Source organism: Coccinella septempunctata, chromosome 2 (assembly GCF_907165205.1).
Source record: "Coccinella septempunctata chromosome 2, icCocSept1.1, whole genome shotgun sequence".
In the NCBI taxonomy this organism is placed as follows: Eukaryota; Metazoa; Arthropoda; class Insecta; order Coleoptera; family Coccinellidae; genus Coccinella; species Coccinella septempunctata.
This window is the reverse complement of record NC_058190.1, coordinates 32577014-32598767: the sequence shown is the minus strand read 5'-3', so window position 1 is coordinate 32598767 and position 21754 is coordinate 32577014. Positions and strand designations below refer to the sequence as shown.

General features: G+C 34.9%; 1 protein-coding gene across 4 annotated transcripts in view; it reads right to left on the bottom strand.

Moving 5' to 3' along the window:
- Window positions 1-21754, bottom strand: part of LOC123306498 (inactive dipeptidyl peptidase 10) — a 341233-nt gene that overhangs the window by 72408 nt on the left and 247071 nt on the right. For 2 of the 4 annotated variants that reach the window (XM_044888539.1, XM_044888540.1), the window contains exon 2: window positions 6033-6163. The exons of the other annotated variants lie outside the window; for them this stretch is intronic. In XM_044888539.1, the coding sequence (XP_044744474.1) occupies window positions 6033-6101 (69 nt within the window). In that variant the 5' untranslated portion in view covers window positions 6102-6163. The remainder of the gene's footprint in view (window positions 1-6032; window positions 6164-21754) is intronic. 4 annotated transcript variants of the gene reach the window in all.

Here is a 21754-nt window from a genome sequence, read left to right as displayed (position 1 = left end):
ATTCAGTGACTCGAAATCGGTGAGATTTACAGGGCAAAGACTAACGGAATAACACTGGATCCGATCTCAACGGTATACGGGGGTTAACGGAGTTGTTCGCCAGCCAGAACCTGAGACGTACACTTGACGGACAGATATTGGACTTCAGCCAGGTTAGGGGATAAAAGACAGCACAGAAATACGACGGCTCACCTTCAGGCTCGTTCGGCACTCCCCGGGCGTCCGCACCAGCAGAATGCCTCCCTAACCGTAAAGGTGAACACCGGAACGGGGTAAAAAGACGGGAACTGGGGAAAGGGTGCGCCACCCCAAAGTGTCCTCGGTACCCCCCGGGCGTCCGCACCAGCAGGGTACTTTAACGACAGTAGGGGTGAACTAGATAAGACGGGAAATTTCGGGAAAGGGTGAGCCACCCCAAAGTGTCCTCGGTACCCCCCGGGCGTCCGCACCAGCAGGGTACTTTAATGACAGTAGGGGCGGAACTCAGACTCGGGTATGAGAGACGGAAAACTGAAGTTCCAATATTAAAAAAAATATAACGGCGTGTCGTCTTACCTTTGGCTTGGCCACTTGCACTCCCGAATTTCAAAAATCACCCAATATGGTGCACACTAATTACAGAGAGAGAAAAAAAAACTAAAAAAAAATTTATATTCTGAACGGTGAAACCCAAAACTCAAAAAAGAAATCTTCTAATAAAATTCAACGGCGGAAGTTAAGGCGATTAAGCGTAATTCGAATCTAAGTGAAAATCGTAAGTGAACAGACAGAAAATAAATCGTAAGTCAAGTGGCCTGCGGGGGAACATCTGATTTTATACCCACAGGGGGGGTGCGGAAATCAGATGTGCCCGACAGTCGAAATTCGGTAAATTTGCGTCGATGAAGACGTTTTAATTTCGACTTATCTGTGCTAGCAAACCAAAAAAACTCGGTTATCTTCCAATTCAGGATGTTTTATACGGTGCGACATCGTTTTTAGGAAATAAAAACGGAATAAAAACGGTACGGTATGTTTACAATTCCGAACGATGTCGGAATCCTGAATTGGAAATTCGAAAAGATTTCTCGGAAATTAATTCGAAACAAAATTATTAAAATAATTATTCTAAAATGAGGGAATAGGTTGGAAAACCCATTTTCTCATTACACGATGCTTATGCATTTTGTTTCATATGTGGTCAATTTATTATAATTCGTGACGTGAAATACGAATTAAAGACATCTCACGTTCCCTCTGAAGCCTATGAAGCATATTTCGACTTTCTAGTTTGAAATCAAGACAAACCATGGGCTCCACATGTTGCTTGTAGTTATTGTGAATGACATCTTTGAATCCGTCTCCTAAACAAAGAAGCAAACTTTTTCATGCCATATATTTTTTTTTCGTCTAATTAGGATCTAAACTATCGAAATTTTATGCTTTGCAGTCAAAGACAAATTTGGTGTTGACCCGTGTTATATATTTAAAACTCAATGGTAGTATTAAATTATTTCATTCATTGAAATACGGACGAATATGATTAGTATTTTCATTTTCATTGATGAAATATTGCACGAATTGTGAGAATGTAAGATATTACATTTCCTGATTCTCCTGGAGAACTTTCAGCATCATAATAAATTTATGTCACAGACACGAACAAATTGCAGCTTTTAAGTATATTTTTCGTTATGGAGCAAACATCTAGAGGAAAGCCGTTTGTATATTTCAGTTTTTGTCTATCCGGAAGCTGGATGAGTCTATAATTTGTAAGAGCCTGATAACTCATTGAGATACATCGGATTTGAATTCAGCCCTTCAGTTTGTTTGGGTGAAATAATTATTGGCATTCGAACTACAAAAAAACTCACGTCAACTTGTAGTTTCTATGCCATTTATTTTTCTATTAAGATCGGCAACAATTTGATATTTCCACAGAATGGCAAAACTATCTATTTCATGTTACAAATGCCAAATTTCTCCATTGATATATCGTTCGCGAAGGAAACGGTTTCGATTTAGCTGAATAATTTTCCATTGAACTACAACATCACATGCAAGAGATTTCTATTTCTTCATTTTTTGTGATTGCCAGAAATAATTTGTTGCGTTTTGAAATATTGAATTATAATAACTACGGGGCTATGGAACCCACAGTTTGTTGTCAGTTTCCTCAAACGATATAGTAAGGCCGAAATTTTCAACCCCCAGACATTCTACCCCCAGCGCCTGCAGTTAAATGAACAAAGGGCAGTGGTTGTGTGTCTGAACACACCACACATCGTGCGATTCTTGTAAGCGGTTTGTATTGCAGGTGGATCAGAAACAACAACGGAGTTGTCTCTGAGGTGGATGCTGATTTCAGTAGAGCCCTTTGATCGGAGAAATGCGGACAAAACGATAAACAGTTTTATTTTTCAATTATAAATTTTTTATTATCGCAATAACAACCACATTTCGGTACTGAGTTCTATCTTCTGTTCATTGTTTATCAGTAATATCAGCTGAAAATTGAATGCAACTACAGAAATAAGAAACATAATAATTTTTTGCCTACTAACGAAAAATGTTTTGTCCATATGGCAAAATGATATCCTACTCTAGTTCTTCATCAGCCTTGTGTTTTTTCCATCATGATTTTTCTAACACTTACAGAATGTTTTGAGTACTTGTCGTTTCTTCTATTTGAATTGACTTTAGCAGCATCTTTTGCTTCTTCAAAATTCGAGGTTAAGATTTGTCTTATGTGCCAAATCGATTCCGAGCTTTTCGCTTTCTTTTGTCCAGAATGCATTTTGTTCGATCCATACTTTTCATGATATTGAAGCATAATTTCGAAACAAAAATAAAATATTGAACTTATACATACAGGGTGTTCCAACGAAAATTTAACACCTCCATTTTCCGACTTTAAAATCAAATGTGGAAAATCGCTCGGATCTGCCAATTTCTGATTCGAGGGGAAACAACAACATATCATATCAAGTACTATCTGACTTTAAAATTTCGCTTCAAAATATTCTTTGATGATGACAGCGAAAATAGTGAAAGAGGCAATGTGGAATTTTTTTTTTCAAAGGTATTTAGTAGTTATATTGATGATTTTTTGTCCAAAAAATTAGACGGACCATGTTTGTAATTTACCGTAGTCTCGTAAATTTTTAAGAACGTTACAAGTGTGTCAAAGCGATTGTGAATTCTGAATTTGTAGTAGTATGAAAATGGTGCATTCTGTAAAAGAAAGGGTGAAAATAATAAAATTATTTTTTACAAATAACCAATCTGCGTGAACAACAGCGACTTTATTTAACGAAAGACATCCTGGTATTTGACGCTTCTGGTTGAATCGGTAACAAAAAGAGGGTGCATGATAGATACGAAGCGAAGGACGTAGCTGTCTTATATAGGTTATGTAGCAATGTATCCAACTTTTAGTACTAGGAAATCTGGTGTTTCACGCACAACAATCATGACAATCCTCAAACAACATAAATTCCATTCTTATAAGATACGATTGGTTCAGGAACTGAATGAGGAGGATCCCGATCGTTGACTCCAGTTCTGTGTAATGGTCAATGAAATGATGAACAGTAATAAAAACTTGTTCGATATCTGTTTTTCGGACTAGTGTTCATTTTACCTTAACGGCATTCATTAGTCCTCCTCAATGGTACGATTGAAAAAATGTGGATCGGTATCACATCAAATACTCTCTGACAAATTCTGTTCTAAATGAACCTTTCAAGTATTCGATAATAATATAAAATAATAATTGAAAATAATGCGATAGTCCTGTAGCTAAAATGGCTGCTAACAAACATGATAGATGCACCTATTTCCTCCGTGAATGGGACAAAACTACGACGCCTTCCAGAGGTGGTGGAAACCTAACATATCATAGAAAATATTGTTCTATGACAGCCTGGCCGCATTTCCATATCCAACGTAGCAGCTCGGATTCAACCGAAACGCATTCTATAAACCAAGTGCGTGATCGCATCTTATCATAGGCAGAAATAAACATTTTGTGTGCACCTCTGTAGGGGGACTGAGGTCACCGCCCCCGAAATAAAGGTGGGTCCTATTTTCTTTTCTGAATTTAGTTGTTTTCAAAGCAATTTTGAGGAGTTCTGAAATTCATTGTAGTTTCACTCAATTGTTTTTCATCGATAGCAGAACGACGTAAAATGCCCTTTCGATTGGTTGAACTTTGAAGAAAATCTAAAAACCTTTAAAAACGAGTTAACATAACAAACTAGTATAAAAGAAATCTAACTAAGAGGAAGATTTAGAAAATAATCAGCAAAATAATTTTTTTGGGGAATAAAGAATGAATAAATATGAAAAACCCAAATGATAATAAGAAAAAAATATATCTAAATTCCCCCTACGTATGAATTCTACCCATATGTTTCAGATGTTGGGTGGATAAGATGTCTGAAAATTCTAGAAATGGCTAAAAACAACGAAAAAGCTCCAGAATAGCTGTTTTTCTTGTTCTGGCTTCTTTTCTTTCTTCTTTCTCCCCACTTTTTGTGCCTTCACCCTTCTCTTCACCTTTTCCTCCTTTTCTTTTTTCTGGGGAGGGGGATATATGGGAGGGGGGCGCGCCCCCCTGCCCCCTGTTTCCGTCTATGTATCTTGTGTAGAGATATCAATAATTGTGAAATAGCATTGAAATTAAATACTTATTATATAGATTAAGTATAGGTACTTAGAATCCCATATTTGCTGAATTTTCGATAATTTTACGTGTTACCTATAATTAAGAGATTATAATTAAGAAGAATTTTTTTTCTCACTCCGGGTCGATTAGAATGCTGTGTTTGATGATTCTTACAATTATTATTAATCATTTAAATTCATTTCTATTCCAAATCAACCATTTAGGCAAAAGTTACACCTTCTGCTATAACTATAGTTATTATAGCTACTACATCTAGGTTCATGAAATATTTCCAATAATACACTAGAATTTTTTTTGTTGCTTCAAGTCATGTAGAAATAAATCATATATATATTCTTACAGGAAACGGAGATAATTTTCTCAGATTTGGTAGACAAATAGAGTGCTTCCCGATAAAGACCAATCAATTCTGGCTTCAATCAACTAATTTTGTTTCAACATTAATATCATAAAAAGTTCCTTACACAAGAAGTATAACACACAGGACAGATTTCGATATATCCACAAATTCCGATCATAATTGGATGGGTAATGAAGGAGATAATTTTTGAATTTTATCTGAAATAAATTGAAGCCAGAAAAGAGAGGAGACTGAATCTTGCAAAAATCGAATAATTCGTGAATTTGTATATAGCAAATGAATAAAATCAGAATTAATTCCTTGTTTATGAATCCTTGCGCCTTCCAACCCAGTAACTTAGTATTACCTTTCCCTCACCTGAAAAACCTATTGTGAAAGCGAAACACTCATCTTTGTGAACTTCGAGTAATTCTATGTTTTACCCTCAGATTTGATTCACGAGTTTGTGAAATTCTCCACATCCACATAAGATGCATTGTGAAAGGTCGCAATTGAAATGAAATAACTAGAATCTACGAGAAATATCTTGCAAAAATTTATTCACCAGCACTTCATATAATTTGCATCTGGAAACTTGTTCTACATTCCGAGTAGTTCCTCAAAGGGCCATTAAAATTCCCATAATAAGCCGTCTATTTACAGAAACATAGTTTCGTGTGAATATCACATAAATGATAGGAGGATTTCCATTATGACAAGCCGCGATAACTAAATGCAAATGAGGACACTGCTAAATATTAATAGAGAGTGGGAAAATGAATGAATTAACTAAATTGGGCATAAGAGCAGAGACTGCCTCGGTAGAAGTAAAATCGGTTTCAACGTTGGCAACTTTCTTTTAATCATACTAATGTATATTTTATTTATAGGGCGACAGATAGTTTGACTGCCAACAGTTTTTCTTATTGGACTGTAAATTTTTGTGATTCCTCTAGATTCATCGAAAAAGGACTATTTTTTGTTATTTACAATAGGTTATATTGTTTTTATTCTTTTACTTACCTCGTTCTGTCGATCCTTCTTACTACCACCACCATGCCCACCGGTTCCACTACTTTGCACTGTGTTCATATTCTATCTCTACTCATTTGATTTCTATACACATTTCATGTAAACTATTCAAGAGTTTATAACTATAAAAAAATTTAACTGCAGGCTTACCAGGTTCAATGGTTTTCATGTATAATTTGATTCATGATTCATTTGATTCAAATATGGAGAGATTGTTATGGGAACTAGGAACTAGATATTTAGAAATGATGTATTCGTACCGAATTATTACATTGAAGTGCATGTTCCATAGAAGGGATTGATAAATTAACTTCTTGTCTATAAACAAAATTAATTTCCAGAATTTTTTACTCCATTTTGAGATGAAAAGTATCCATGAAATAATTTTTAAATTGAGTGCTGTAATCTATAATATTATGGAGGATAATTATTTATTAAGGTTGAAAGTAGTTCGAAACAGCCCTAAAAAGTTGCATAGGTTCTTATGGTACACAAAAAACTTTCATTTAGTTTTTCGTGAACATCCAAAAGCATTTGGATTGTTATGAATTCCGAGCTGATGCCAAACATTTATTCAGTACTTTTTCGTTTTTTTGTAGGTTTATGTAGTTGAACCCGTTTGTCTTCCTGATGTGTAGCAATGAAAAACGAAATAAATAAATATAAGGGAATACTTTTTACCGCTACATGACTTTTTTTCTCCGAAATCTCGAAGAAAATGTAAATATAAAATACCATTTTCTACTGTAGGACGAAAGTTGATACAGGAATTTTCTCTGAATATATATCTTTATACTTAAAAATGGAGTCTCATTTCGATTTGTCATCGCATTACGTAAAAACACCTTAACCGATTTGATTAATTTTCATTGGATATCTTCCTTTTACTTCGTAGAGAGTTATAACAGAAGAAAAATTAGAAACAGTGGCCAGGAAAACTGAAAATATAAAAAAACTAAACGAATTTTCAATTTCACGCGCAAAAGTAGGTTGGGTAGTCTACCATCCACGGACAAGTGATTGACACTTGCTGTTGACAGTTGACATATGAACAATTGATCTGAAGTCATTTAACGTCCTCAACGTCATATTTGTTATCAACCAATTATTTTGAGAGTCTGAAAGTTTGTTGATCAGTTCATTTATTATTGAGTACTATACAGAACTGGTCAAAATGAAGCGTTTTACCAAAAATCACCTATACAAAACTTTCAAAATTGAAAAGTCGAAAAAAAATTGCAAATGATTACTGAAATAGATCCTAAAACGACCCTAGACGTTTGTTAGCTGAATTATCGCAAAGCAGTGGAAAAAATTTATCTCCTGATTCGACCATGTGGTTTCGTTTAGGATATTGGCTCGTTCGATATTTACGTGGTAATGAAAATGGAAACTTAGGATTGCTGAATTTTTCTCATTATTTCTTAGTAACTTACTCGAATTTATGAAATGGCTTATTCCGATATCAACTGACAGAAGAGACTTATGACCGAGCTTGGGACACAAGTGTAAAAAATAGAATAATACTTCAACATAGTTACTGATAACTTTCACGTCCTACTGATGAGAATATCAACCATTATAATACTTCAACACCTCACCAATAAAATTCGTCTAAATTTTTCACGAACCTATTCACAATGGGCATCACAGTCTTCTTGTTCGAACATTCCAACAATCGTCGTAAAAATGGGATGAAATGGGAAAACATAGCACTTTTTTAACATAACTAACAAGAAACTGCCTCGATTTTCTACATTTTTTTTTCACCCTAAATTGAACGAATTCTGACTCTCTCAAAGGTGACCTGATGCATCTAATCCGATGAACTTGGTTCTGAACCATTCATGTTCAGCTATATGTTCATGTTTCGTTGTTTCGTTTTTGCCATGTCAGAGTCACCTTCCGCAGTTCCGTACTTAAAATTCAATAAAATTTTGTCGAACTTCTAGGGGTTGTATCTCAGCTATCTTGAATATTTTATATTGGCAATTTTTGGTTAAACGATTTATTTTGATGAGTTCTACCTTCTGTGAAAAAAAGCCTCACGTTTGAATACACCCTGTATGTATACATCGCGATTATGCTGTACACATTTCTTTTTACTTCAAATTTCGGTGAGAGAAAATATTTTTCACGAAAAGACACAGCAATAATTAAAAAAAGTTCATAATATTATGTGTATGAATATAAACTTGATTAATTTCCACAGCTCTTCTGAAGATTTATTTTAATTTATGTATCGAAAAATAAAGAAAAAAATCGCCCTGGGGGGTCATTGGGCTGAAGCCGATCCTGAACTAAATAGTTTGTGACCTTATTCGGGTCGAAATTACATCACTCTCGTTCTTAAAAAAGCGCAAGAAAAATTAACTGCAAAAGACGATTTCAACTTACAGTTTTTCAACTGTCCACTTATCTCCTAAAATCTTAAGTCTGAAAAAAATCCTTTAAAATATTTCACATTCATTTGGAGTTCTGTAAGTGGAAGCGTCTACGCTGAATAGAGTTTATAAGAGGTAAATTGGGAAAATTGGACAAAGCTTGGATTTATATTGAGCGTTCCAAGACTGATCACAATCAAAGCACATAGCAAGCTGCTCGGAGTTCATTAAATGACAATTTTACTTCGGTGGTGTGAGGAAATTCGGTGGATGTCTATGTAACTGATAAAAAGAAGTCGATATGAATCTAGCGTGTAGTCCTCCCAATCGTGAGTGGATTAATAGAATTAGTTTCCCGTCTTGTCCTTCTCATACCCTAGTAACACGTTTTCTTAGATTGAACTGGATTATCCTATCTACTGTTTCAGAAGAAAGGCCGCTTCTATTGGAGGAAACATTGCGGCAAAACATAAGGCTTTAATTGGTGAAATCCGGAGGTTTCTCTCGCAGTTTGAAGAGCTCTGTTGACCCAGAAATCCATTCAACACTGGCCGTTGCCTGCGTTGATTCTATCTATATCTTTAAGGATATATTCTCCTTTGTGAACACTGAAGTGGAAATTAGCGTTTTTGTGAATTTAATTGAATGGTTTCTGTTTGAAAAATATTTCACCTCAGCGTCATTCTTATAAGAAATATATTTTTTGCTTGGAACTAATTATTTGCTTTAAAATGATGTTCTGATGGTGAAGTGTTTCTGAGATGCAGAGTTTTCGTATCTTGCACAAGTGCACAAATCGGTACCCTACTGGTTCGGTAGAAATTTCAAGTACATAGTTATTTTTTTTCAAATTCTCCATCAATGAAGCAAAACCAATAGAAACAGTGTGTGACCATTCTAATCTAAGAATTCGATTATCACAGATTTATAAAAAGTGTCCACCCATCTGCCATGAACTCTCTACCCCTCTCTATTTAGCCCATGCTCATCATCTTACTTTTCGGGGTTCATTTCAGTAGAACATTTCTTATTCTATTCAAGGTGAGTACTTTTCTGAAGGTACACACATATGAAATAATTATTTGTTGCTCTAAAATACCAGTAAGTATTAGAATATATCATATTTCTTTCAGGTCTTACCGCTTATCATAACCTCTTATATACATCTTACTCCGATTTGTGGATAATTGATAGGATATTTGAATATAGAAGATATATGCCATTTATCTAATCGCTTCTCTAGATGAGTAATGACGCAAATTACATGAGTGTTTTAATTTCATTTTAATTAATCATAAGACATCTTAGGTTGAACACAAAAGTTCCTGTTAACGCTTATTATTTGAACAAGGTGTAAATCATAGACGGGTGTTGAGATTATGATGAAATGAATAGAAATAAAAATTCGATCGAATATGATTATTCCAAAATATTGTACGAATTTTGTCACCTCTTCACACATTTTGTTGAGAATAACCTCAAGCAGGCTGCAAATTAAATTTTATAGAGCCTAATATTTTCATTTGGTGTGAATTTGGTAAAATTAAACGTGAACACTATGGAGTAAATTTGAATGAGTAAACCACATTCTTCTTCGATAATTGACTAATAGATATTGATTCAACTGGATTTCATGATGACAGGCTTCTCTTGATGTAATTAAACTTGGATTGTATAATTCTTAATCCCGCCAAAGAGGATTATTCAATAGATTCAATGAAAATCGATTTGAGCCTCAGTTTATTGTCAGATTTCATATTTTTATTAGATCTTACAATTAGGCAGAAGAATAAATACTCCAGTCTGCTTAACATCAGCAGGAAATAATCAGGAGGATCAGAAAATCAATATTTCATAAAACATTATGGAATTTTAAGTTATCCTATACCTATTACACTAAAAAACTGAATAACTATAATAAACTGAATTACCGGTAGTTGAATAACTCATGATAATGACAATCATGAAATCCAGTTTTTCAGTTCAATTATGGATTTTTGTCAAGTATCTGTCACATCAATTCCATATTTCTTATATTCACTGAATAATCTGATTGATAGAATTCCGCCAATATACCTTGTCGTCTTTTTTGATTCTTCCTTGTAATGTGTTTGCATGTTACTTCACACAGAAAACAGTTCGTTAATTTAGCCAAATAACTCGAATGAATATTTTCTTACTTTTTTCGAGTAGTGATAATTCCGGTTTTCACGAGAAAGGGTCAAATAGCTATGCTTGCTCAGTAGAGTAAAAAAAAGTAAATTAAAAAGTAATTTATTAGTGACGCAATGATGGGCCTTTGAATGAGTTTTTGAAGCCTGATCTTCTCTCAATATTTTCCTTTTTAAATCACGTCCATAGATTTTTCCTGATAGGAAATATGATTCCTCAAACGAAACTATGCAATTTATAACATTAGCGATAACACATGAAGAATATACATATAAAATTATGGAAAATTAACACATTCTTATATTCTTATATTGAGTATTGCCTCCATGTGCTCTTATTACTGCTTCCATGCTGTGCGGTAAGATTCCAATACAATAGGGAATACTCCTTCTGACGAAGATGATGTATTTTTTATGAAATATCTTTGAAACGTCACATTTTGAAATAACCATTTCAACCGTTTCCCAAAAAAATTATTACTTAGTAGTACTTAGAAATGAAAAATAAGAAAGGGGATTTAATATTTAAAGCGTTCCGTTTCTATTGCACGAGTTGGCAACATCCACTGAAATATGCCTTGATAATAAAGAACAGCAAATACACTATCTTGCTGAGATAAACAAAGATGGCTGTATATGAAGTCTGCGACGAACGAGGAAGGTCGTAAAACTTGCATATGGTGTGATAACCCAAATTGAGGAGAATTCCTCATTGGCAATTGCCTGTTGTGGAACGTTTTCCCATTCTTCTAGAAGAGCTGTTCGTAGAGCTGGAATGGTTTTCGGTTGACGGTTGCGAATAAGCCTCCCTAACATATCCCACACATGCTACTAGGATAACAGTGTTCCTTAATCAAAAAGTTGGTATGTATTGTTCTAAGGCCCGGTTGCTGAGTTCGTGTTTAAGCCAAGATTTAAGTTGATCCTAGATCAACTTGATAGAATTGAACGGAAATGTCAAAATTAATCTAGGATTAACTTTAATCCCGACCTGAACAACCGGGCCTCAATGTGAGAGAATGCATGAAAAATTGTATTTCCTTTCAGGAAGGAGCTTTTGTCTTCAATTTAACAGTAAAGTGTTAAGAGAAGATCTGGCTTCAAAAACTCATTTAAATACCCATTATTGCGTAACTAATTACTTATACAGATTGTTCAGAAATTAAGAGGAAATTGTAACTTTCAGTTTTACCCTGTATACCATCAAGTTCAAACGAATTCCTGCAGACTCGACATCAGGTGATAAACTAGATGAAGAAGGTTACAAACATACAACAAAATGATTAAATTCGATGCACACCTTAAAAGGTTACTTCGAAATTAATTCGGTGAATGTTTTTTTTTCAGGAGTGTATATTATTATATCTACTTTTCTGTATACTAGTGTAGCGAGGTTGTTTTCCTCATTAGGAATCCGTATTTGTACTGAAACTGCTGGCTATAATATCCCTGGAAATCGCTTTCTGAAAACAGTTTTATGAGGGGCACTCAAAAGAGATTTTCTCCTCAATTAATAGGGCATAAAATGTGTCCTGTCACTTACAATTCCGTGCATATACACATACGGGTACGGAACTGATCGCATCATTTACGTGCAGAGCATTAGTTGAAATACTTTACATTGGTATTCCACGAGTTCAAAGGCTACTTTGTGCATGTTCGGATTTTTAATTTGAGGGAAGGATGGTAAATTTGTTTCGAGACACTATTTGAAGAGGAGAGATTGCGTTCCTCAGAGACATGTTGACGTAACAGGTTTTGCTGCGCAACCTACTCTGCATCCAATTTATTTCTTACTGAATATTGTATGAGCTAACAGCATCGAACTTTTTCTAATTAAAACGAAAAATACTTCCGGAATGGTAATTAAGAAATTCGATAATTTTGTACGTGTGTATGTTGTATTGTATTTTTTTGAATAACATAATCTGAAATATACCCAATAGTACAAAATATGCTGTTATCATCATTATCATCATCATCATTGCTGTATCCCGTTACCGGGAATAAATCTACAAAAAGAAGACGGAAAAAAAAAAAAAATCGAACAGACTTGTAACTTCTTAGTGCTAGTTGCGACTGTGTGCCCTCCTGTGCTGTTACGCACAGCTTAGCAGTCGAAATTTACTACTTTTCATCAGCGAGAATTAGGGCTAGGGCTCATTGACATAAAAGAATTTATTCAGAGAGGAAAAATCAGGCTTTCATTTCGCATAACTGGGATTTTCAATTCTTCATATTCCTGACCCACATTTTAGAGCACAGATGAATAATTCGGCAACCATATTCGCTCCGACTTCATTAATCACTATTAAGTTACTGCAAATCAACGAAACTGAACTCGAGATGAAGTCCAGTAAGTAGAGTTTGATGATCATCCAAGTGAGTAATATCCATAATAAGTGAATAGATTATTTCACTTTGTCCAAGATTGTAAAAAGATTATTTCTAAAATATCTCACCTCATTTTCAATAATATCTGTATTCATTTAAGAATTTCAATAATCGCAATAACAACTTTTCATTTCAGTATTGCTCTAGTTTCAGGGCTGCCCAGAGAGCAGAGAATTGCCCACAAATACCAAGTGATTGATGAATATTTGATAGACAACCAGTGAATAATGGCTCATTGATCAGTGATTTATGAATGCCATAATGATAGAGGGAATGTATAGATTATGATCACTTTAAGGATCGATCCAGTACAAAAATGGTTCTTATGCGGTTGCTCCAAAAAAAGGATCGAAATCATTTGGCGTATTTTAGTTGGATTCGTTGAAAAATATTTCGTAGTGGAAATCAATTTGTCTGCCCGTTGTCCACAAACATGTTGCGAAGAAAAAGAGCAAGGGACAGGGTATATTGAGGGTCTGTTGTCTGTTGAGGTCCAGTTGAGTTCATTAACGGGCAAGCTACTGATCCGATTATTCCGATTGCATACAGTTACAAGTTTTGATGTACCGATAAAAATTCCTGTGTTCACATCAATCGAAAATAAAAAACCAGTATATGAACATTTAAGATACTATTCGCTTGATGGTGCTCAAATTTTGTGAGAAGAAAAAAACATAGTAGTTAGGCAGCCCTTTATCAAAATATTACAAATAATCTGATACCATATATGCTACACACTGACATTGCTCGGCGATTTTAACCTTCTTGTCAAGAAGAACATGCTGCATATCGATACGAAAGTGTAAAAGACATTGAGATTCGAAATTCAGAACAATAAGGTAATAATTCATCAAACATATGGGGCCTGAAAAGTTGGATTTTCCGTTTATCCACAAGATTAATGGATGAAATTACAACCATTTGTCATATTTTTCAGCAGAGAGAGAGAGGTTCACTTGATATAATGAGAAACTATCAGAATTCGTTGAAGAACTTGCTTTGAAATGATCCGATATGAATTCTTCAAATCACTCCTTTTTATTGAGTTTTGATACAGTCCAACACTAAGGATGTTCGGCTCTTCATCAATTCAATATAACTGAGAATATTTTATTACTTATATTGAAAAAATTCAGAAATTGTGACAGCTTCTTATAATATCGATTGAAGTTCGATCTGGGAGGACTCTTCTGAAACTCTTTAGTGTTTTCTTGAGTAAATTCTTGCACTTATTTGTCAGTAGCAAATCAGATCAAAATGTTGCCAGAAAATGAACGAAAAATGGAACTTTAAAATGATAACTTCGCAACGTTTCGGAGTCTATATCAGACTCCTTCATCAGACGAATTCTTGAAAAATCTTCAGAATTGTAGTTTCTCAATTGACCATAATTGTAGAGACTGGGAGTGAAAACCTTAAAGAATTTCAGAAGTTTCTTATAATGTTAACCAATTGAAGTTGTTCAAGTGAATGAATACATGATGCAAATGAGTATTATCCGAGTTTTACTCGAAATCGTAGCTTACAAGCATTTTTTAACCAGTAAATCTCAATGCAAGAAACTAATTGCCTTAAATATTTTTTTATTTCGACATGCACTTCTTCGTAAAAAAGTTTTTCAGAATAAATTTTCAGATTAGAGTACTTTCTTCAAAATGAATGAACAAATATATCATTTATGTTCACTGTGGTTTATCGTGAAATTAGAAAAGGATAAAATTTTTAAGGTATTAGTAGAATCGGGCTATTCGAACAGTGACCTGATTTCATTTTGTACCTGGATGGAAGCTCGATAAACCGGTAGGTTACTGAGAAAAATCGTGTTCATTTTATCCTGAAGGGTAATTCTCGGGTTTAATTTGGGTTACGTTATAGAAAATGATTCGGAACAGTGAAATAACTCTCACAAATGAGATTTGTGATTGGTTTCTGAAGCAAGTCGTTTTTTTCACCCCAGAAAGTTATACAGAGATAATGTGGAAACCACTGATTTATCGTGAAATTAAAGATACGCAGTCAATTTTTCCGAATTATCATTCTTCTGACTGGATTTATGAGGCCGTGAGAAGATACTATCAACCAAAGATTATAGAGGTACTCTATACTCTATAATCTACTATATATATATAGAGTAGAGCAAAGTAGAGCTATCAACTTTTCAAAATGGGTGAAGAACCATTTTGAACGACTCAAAAAGATATTCCACAAACTAGGTGAAGTGCAAAACCCATCTGGGTTTCGTATTTATTCACAGCAGTAAATAAGGTAAATACATTCTTTCGTTAATGTTTGCAGGCCCTATTTTTAAAATCCCACTTGCATTGCTCGGTCATAGAATATCGACAGTTGAAAATTATTTCTTTATCTTCATTACATTGCTTCACAAAAAAACAAATAAAGCAGGACCACTTCAAAATGTCAAAAAAATTTTGACTGGCTATAATTTCGAAAGTTTTTTCTGGATCCAGAGCATTATCCTTGGTCTGAATTTTTTGATGCTGGGTATATAGGTATTATTCGAACTCTTCTTGTTGTGTGTGAATGCAGGGCCGCTTGAGTTTTTCGTTTTTATCGATTTGGAGATCATTATCTAGCGCTTTATAAGTTTTTTTTTCAGTTGAATTTCAACGTCAATACCTTGGGAGGTCTCTGCTACTTTTTGGATAAACTGTGCTGCTCTGAAGAAGCATCATTTCATGAAATCAAGGGGAGGGGAGGCTATTGTGCCCTTAGCTATAATTTCGACGTTTCTTCGCCGATATTTGATGCTCAAGATGTTGCTAAAAATAAGCACGGTGAATTTTCCATATTTTGTTGAAAAATTGTTTGTTTTTGTGCATATGTATCATATCTTCGGTCAGCTATGTGTATTGAGTGTGTTTCATGAATAAAATTCTTGTTTTTCACTATGTGAATATTGTTTTTTCAGCAACACAAGTGCTGTAATGAGAACCACAGTAATAAAAATCATATTAAAGAATTTCTGAATACAATTAAGAACGCAATCAAATGAAATATTTCTGTATATCAACATTATTTTTCTCAACATTGAATAATACCACAAAAAGATGAGGGTTTGAACATTTCAGTGATTAATGTGGTAGCCTACTTGAACTCTTCCAAATTGAGCTCTATAATCAAAAACGATGAAGCTGAGAGTGCAGTTATGGAGACTTTAACATATTCCGGTAAATCATTTATGCGAAAAGAAGTTAAACCAGTACAAGAACTGCGCCCTGTGGGACTTTAATATTAGCCTCGAACTCTTAGAGTAGATATCATCACTTATAACGATTTGTAATATAACTTGTCAGTCAGTAAGTTCGAAATATCATGCGCATCCCTTTTTTTCGAATAGAAAATTCTGCAAACTTCTTTAAAATAGCAAGAAACGTACCAGAATATACCGATAGATTAATCAAGTAAGCATAATAATAATAACGTTATGAGATCTAAAAAAAAGAAGAGTAGCATCTACTTAATGCTTCATATTATGTATAGTTTTATGACACAGTGTTTCTAAGAACCCATAAAAAAATTAAACTGTCAACTCGTCATCGCCTTCCAAAGGCTGTATCTTGAAAGGGAGGTCGATTTCGAAAAAAAATTAGAGAACTTCCCCTACTTATTTTCATCGAGGAATCATCTTCCTAAGTCCTTCGCATTTGTTTACAGACACCCTGTATAATCATTGTGAATGTAACTGACAGGAAGACCTCGGCGGTAGACAGTTGACTTATGTCAATAAAAATCTGTATAACTCGATTACTAATCTCATGCATAGGTAACGGTAATATTTCATTTTCACAATTTTTCTTATGTAATAATTTGAAAACCGTAAAATACATGACGCCCTCATCACGTACAGAGTTTGCTATTGAAATTAATAATTATTACATGATTAAATATCTTCTGATATGGTGCACCGTTCGTTACCATAGAGCAAACTTCATTATGTTCATCCTTTGCTTCATAATCCCAGCCATAAATATCGATAATTATAGAATAATTTCTTCTTCAAACTTCCCTACTAATGGATAGTCACAACACGCTGTTGTAACCGAACACACCTCATTACGTTGCGTCTTTATCAAACTAAATATTGTTTAACGAACTGTTCCGCCCCGTTTTGTTCACTAGGTTCTGCGTCAATATTTGCCTCGTTGGAGGACCATACGAAATCGCAATATGTGGAATGCTCCAATCTGCAGATAACCATGGCTGACCGGGCCGTCCTAATTTGTGAAATGCATCATAGCGACAGTTGAGTTATGATGAATTCTCCATCCATGAAACATCACTACGCTTGCATACAGTTTTGATTATTCGCCAACATCGAAAAAGTAGTAATGTGAATGATTTGATCGACAAGGTCCTGTTATGGATACAGTATCAACAGAACGTGTTTTCGGTGAAAATATTTGTTGTTGGATGGATTCCAAGTTTGAATAATTTGGCATGACAATAATATTGACTTAGGGCATATGACCTTTAATAACACGGGTCAACACCAAATTTGACTTTGACTGCAAAGCATAAAATTTCGATAGTTTAGATCCTAATCAGACGAAAAAAAAATATATGGCATGAAAAAGTTTGCTTCTGTGTTTAGGAGACTGATTCAACGATAGCATTTACAATAAAATCAAGCAACATGTGGAGCCCATGGCTTGTCTTGATTCCAAACAGGAAAGTCAAAATATGCTTCATAGGCTTCAGAGAGAACGTGAGATGTCTTTAATTCGTATTTCACGTCACGAATTATAATAAATTGATCACATATAAAACAAAATGCATCAGCATCGTATTTACACTTTCTTGACGATATTTGAAGTTTGTCTGGGCTAGTAAACAACACCTGATCATTGTTTATGACTCGAGTGCCCTCTAGCGGCACCTTATAAACGTAAACACCCCACTCTCAACGGACGGTCTTTTTGAATTATTAAAAATTAAAAAAAAATGAAGAACAACTATTAATACTATAACTATCACAAAAGCAAACTTTATACCAAAAAAAAATGTTTTCTTTTCGTTTTTGTGCATAATTAACCGGAAAATCCTAGTATAAACGTTAGGACAAAGAACAAAAATTTTTTTGTAGAGTCGTGTAATTCATGTAGTTAGATATAATTTATGGTTTCGTAAGGGGGTTAAATTCCTCTACCACCTTAAGGCCTATTGTGTCCCTATAAAAGTTGTTCTCACAATTACACCATCAACAGCTTCAGAGTTTCAATTAATTCCAGTATCTGAGAGGATTACAAAGAGGCTAAGTCCTCATTCCTCATATGATTTTCATTTCCAAGACATTGCACAGGCTTGCAATGGCGAGGCCTTCTGTAACCAGCAGGTAAAAGGAGTTTCCCATGGGCCGATTCTCATCATATGCTTGCTAAGGCGAAAATGTCCTGTGAGGAAGCCAAATACTTCAAAATTACTGTTTGAAAATCCTAAAAAAAATTTTTGGAATGATTCATCCTGGAAGATTCCTCCTGTGTGTTTTTCTGTTGGTTCCTTTCTTTTCCAGAAATTCTTTCTTATAGGTTTTGTGTTTGTGCTCATTTTCTGGCGAGAGTGTTAGCCTCTTCGTTCCTTTTGATTCCAGAGTGACCGGGAACCCATAATAAGCTGGTTGTTCTTGCATATTTCATTGAGTTTTATTTGGCACTCCCATATTAGCTTCGAGTCAATGACATAGGAGTTCAGTGCTTAGATAGAAGCTTGACTATCAGAATGGATCACTATGTCACATCCTGAATAGCATCTTTCCAGGTTTATGTTTACGCATCTTTCGAATCCAAAGTATTTCTGCATGAAAAAACTCTAGCACACTAGGTGCTTGCCACTTATATTCCAGTGCCAATACCTATCATGGTTTTTGAACCATCTCTGTACCATTCAATTCTATTAACTTTGCCCATTTTCACAATGGGCATCATTCATTCATTCATTCATTCATTGCTGTATCCCGTTGCCGGGAATGAATCTACAAAAAGACGAAAGCGGGAGAAAACAAAAAGAAAAGAAAAAGAAAGGAAAAAGAAAAAAAAAAGGAAAAAGAAAAAAAAAGGAAAAAGAAAAAAAAAGGAAAAAAAAAAAAAAAAAAAAAGGGGCGAACAGACTTATAATTTTTCAGGGCTTATTGCGACTGTGTGCTTTCCTGTGACTGTAGAGTCCCAACCGTGACCTACATATCCTACCACACTCCGGGCATGGATAGTCACCAACCAGATCTGGCCGCCGCTGTATCCTTCTCGAGTCTCCATTATAACTGTGTACCAAAGACCTCCACTGTGACCTGTCTAATGCTAGTTGTTCCCAGTTATGATTGGCATTAACTGATTTTAGGGATTGATGTAGTGTATCCTTGAACCGCTTGTACTGGCCTCCTGGTTTCCGGGCTCCCTCAGTGAATTCGCCATATAGAGCTATTTTGGGGAGTCTTGTGTCTGGGGGCATCACGATCTTCTTGTTCGAACATTTTAACAATCGTCGTAAAAATGGGATGAAATGGGGAGACATCATAGCACTTTTTCATCATAACTAATATAAGCACGGCAAGAAGCAAGAAGCTGCCTCAATTTTCAATTTTTTTTCTCCCTAAATTGCACGATAGAACAATTATGATTCTCTCAAAAGTGACCTGATGCATCTAATCCAATGAACTTGGTACTGAACCATTCATTGTCCAGCCATATTTTTATGTTTTGTTTCGTTTTGCGATGCCGGAGTCATCTTCCACAGTCCCGTACTTGAAATTCAATGAAATTTTGTCAAACTTCTAGGGATTGTATCTCAGCCATCTTGGATATTTTATATAGACAATTTTTGGTTGAACGACTTATTTGGATGAGTTCTACCTTCAGTCAAAAAAAAGCCTCACCTTTGAAAACACCCTGTATAATAGGATGTTCTTGCTTACAACTGATTTTCAGTTGTCTCATTACTTGTACCTTCTCTAGATATTCTGAGGAATGCCTCATGGGTTACCCTATCTATCACTAGATTAAGTGGAATCAGATCTGTGATGACCTCAAGTGCTATTGGACACGCTCTTATAGCGGGAATGCAAGCACAGGCAAGCATTTGCATATTGCAGAGTATTTTTCTCGTTCTCGTCCACCCTCTGCTCCAGCAAGCCAGTCTGCTTCTCCGCAGATTATTATTGATCTCACAATCATTACGTACATCCATAGCTGTATTATAGGGTTACTGCACACCATTATCTCTTGTCTTCCTACTATAGGGTTTTTCAACAAGAACTTTGTTTTTCACTATGGTCCCACCGGAACTACATGAAAGTTTTGACATTTGGTTTTTGAAATATCTATAGTAGAAACTTGGGCAATTGTTACAATGAATTCCATTTCACTCAAAAATCCTTTCAAAATGATAAAAATTCACTATGAAAATGGTGGATTTGTAAAAGTTTTACAGATCGGTCAACATAATCGAGAGATTTCAACAACTAAATTTTGGCCTATTGTTGAAGATATGGATATCACAAATATGTGGTTTCAACAAGACGGTGCCACAAGTCACACATCTACCGAAACAATAAATTTATTGCAAACCAAATTTCCTGATCGCATAATTTCACGAAATTCAGCCGTTAAAGGGCTTGCTAGATCATGCGCTGTAACCGTGGTCGTGGTGGACATTTATAAGATATCATTTTCCATTCATAATTGCCAAAACATCCTTTTCTGAATAAAATTAAAATTTCAAACATTGTCATCTTAATTTATTGTTTTATTTTGATTTATAAAACAAAGTTCTTGTTGACAAACCCCATACTTTTAGTTTTAACATGTTCATTCTACAGAAGGTTGGTGCCTTGGGTTAATAAGATATTTGACTTCAGACTCTCATTTTACGATATCTCTATTCAACGAAATGGATTTCATAGCTGAAAGGTTTTTTTTGAGAGTGAAGAGAAAGTGGGTCTTGGTTGAGCTAATTTTCAGCGTTTTTTGTGCGTTACTAGTTACCCACTAAGTATACTCGTATATCCCTGAAAAATAAAATACCACGGACGAACTACACATTACGAGGGAGAATGTTTGTTTCCAAATTTTTTTCAGAGTATCTCGAAGATGTTTAAGGCTAACACATTTCTTCTAGAAACGTGGTTCCCAACTAGTGGTCCGTGGACCACCAGTGGTCCGCAGAAGCCAAAATATGTTTCGCGAACTTTGAACATGGAACTTAATTCGAAGTCCGCGAATGATTTAGCTACAGTTTTTTATTTGAGATTTATCCGCTGCTTTCAGACCAAACTGTAATAGATGGCGACGATGGCGTTAGTGAATAGAATAGCTCGATAACATTTTCAGATTTTTAACTAAAAGAGTTGCTCTTTCAGAATATGTATCAAATTTCCATCTACGGTTATTGTTATTGAGAGATAATCCACTCGAAAGGTGACTATCGAAAAATTTCCAAAAAGATGGAATCAATTAAATAATCGTCAAGACCGTACGGCTGCATCGAGCTCCATAAAATTTTCAGATTTATTACAGGTGATCCCTGCTAACAAGAATAATATAATAGAAGACTGGCCAAGAAAAAGTTGAGAACCCCCGTTCTAAAACATCTGTTTTGCCTTCCCATCATGTAGAAATTTGAGGAGCAACTTTAATGGATGATGGAATTAGACATAAATTCTAGTGCTACTTGATTCATCGCATTAAACGATTAAACAACTTCAATTCGAATTCAGCTTTGAGAGCCTCATTCCATCCACGATATTACGTGAATT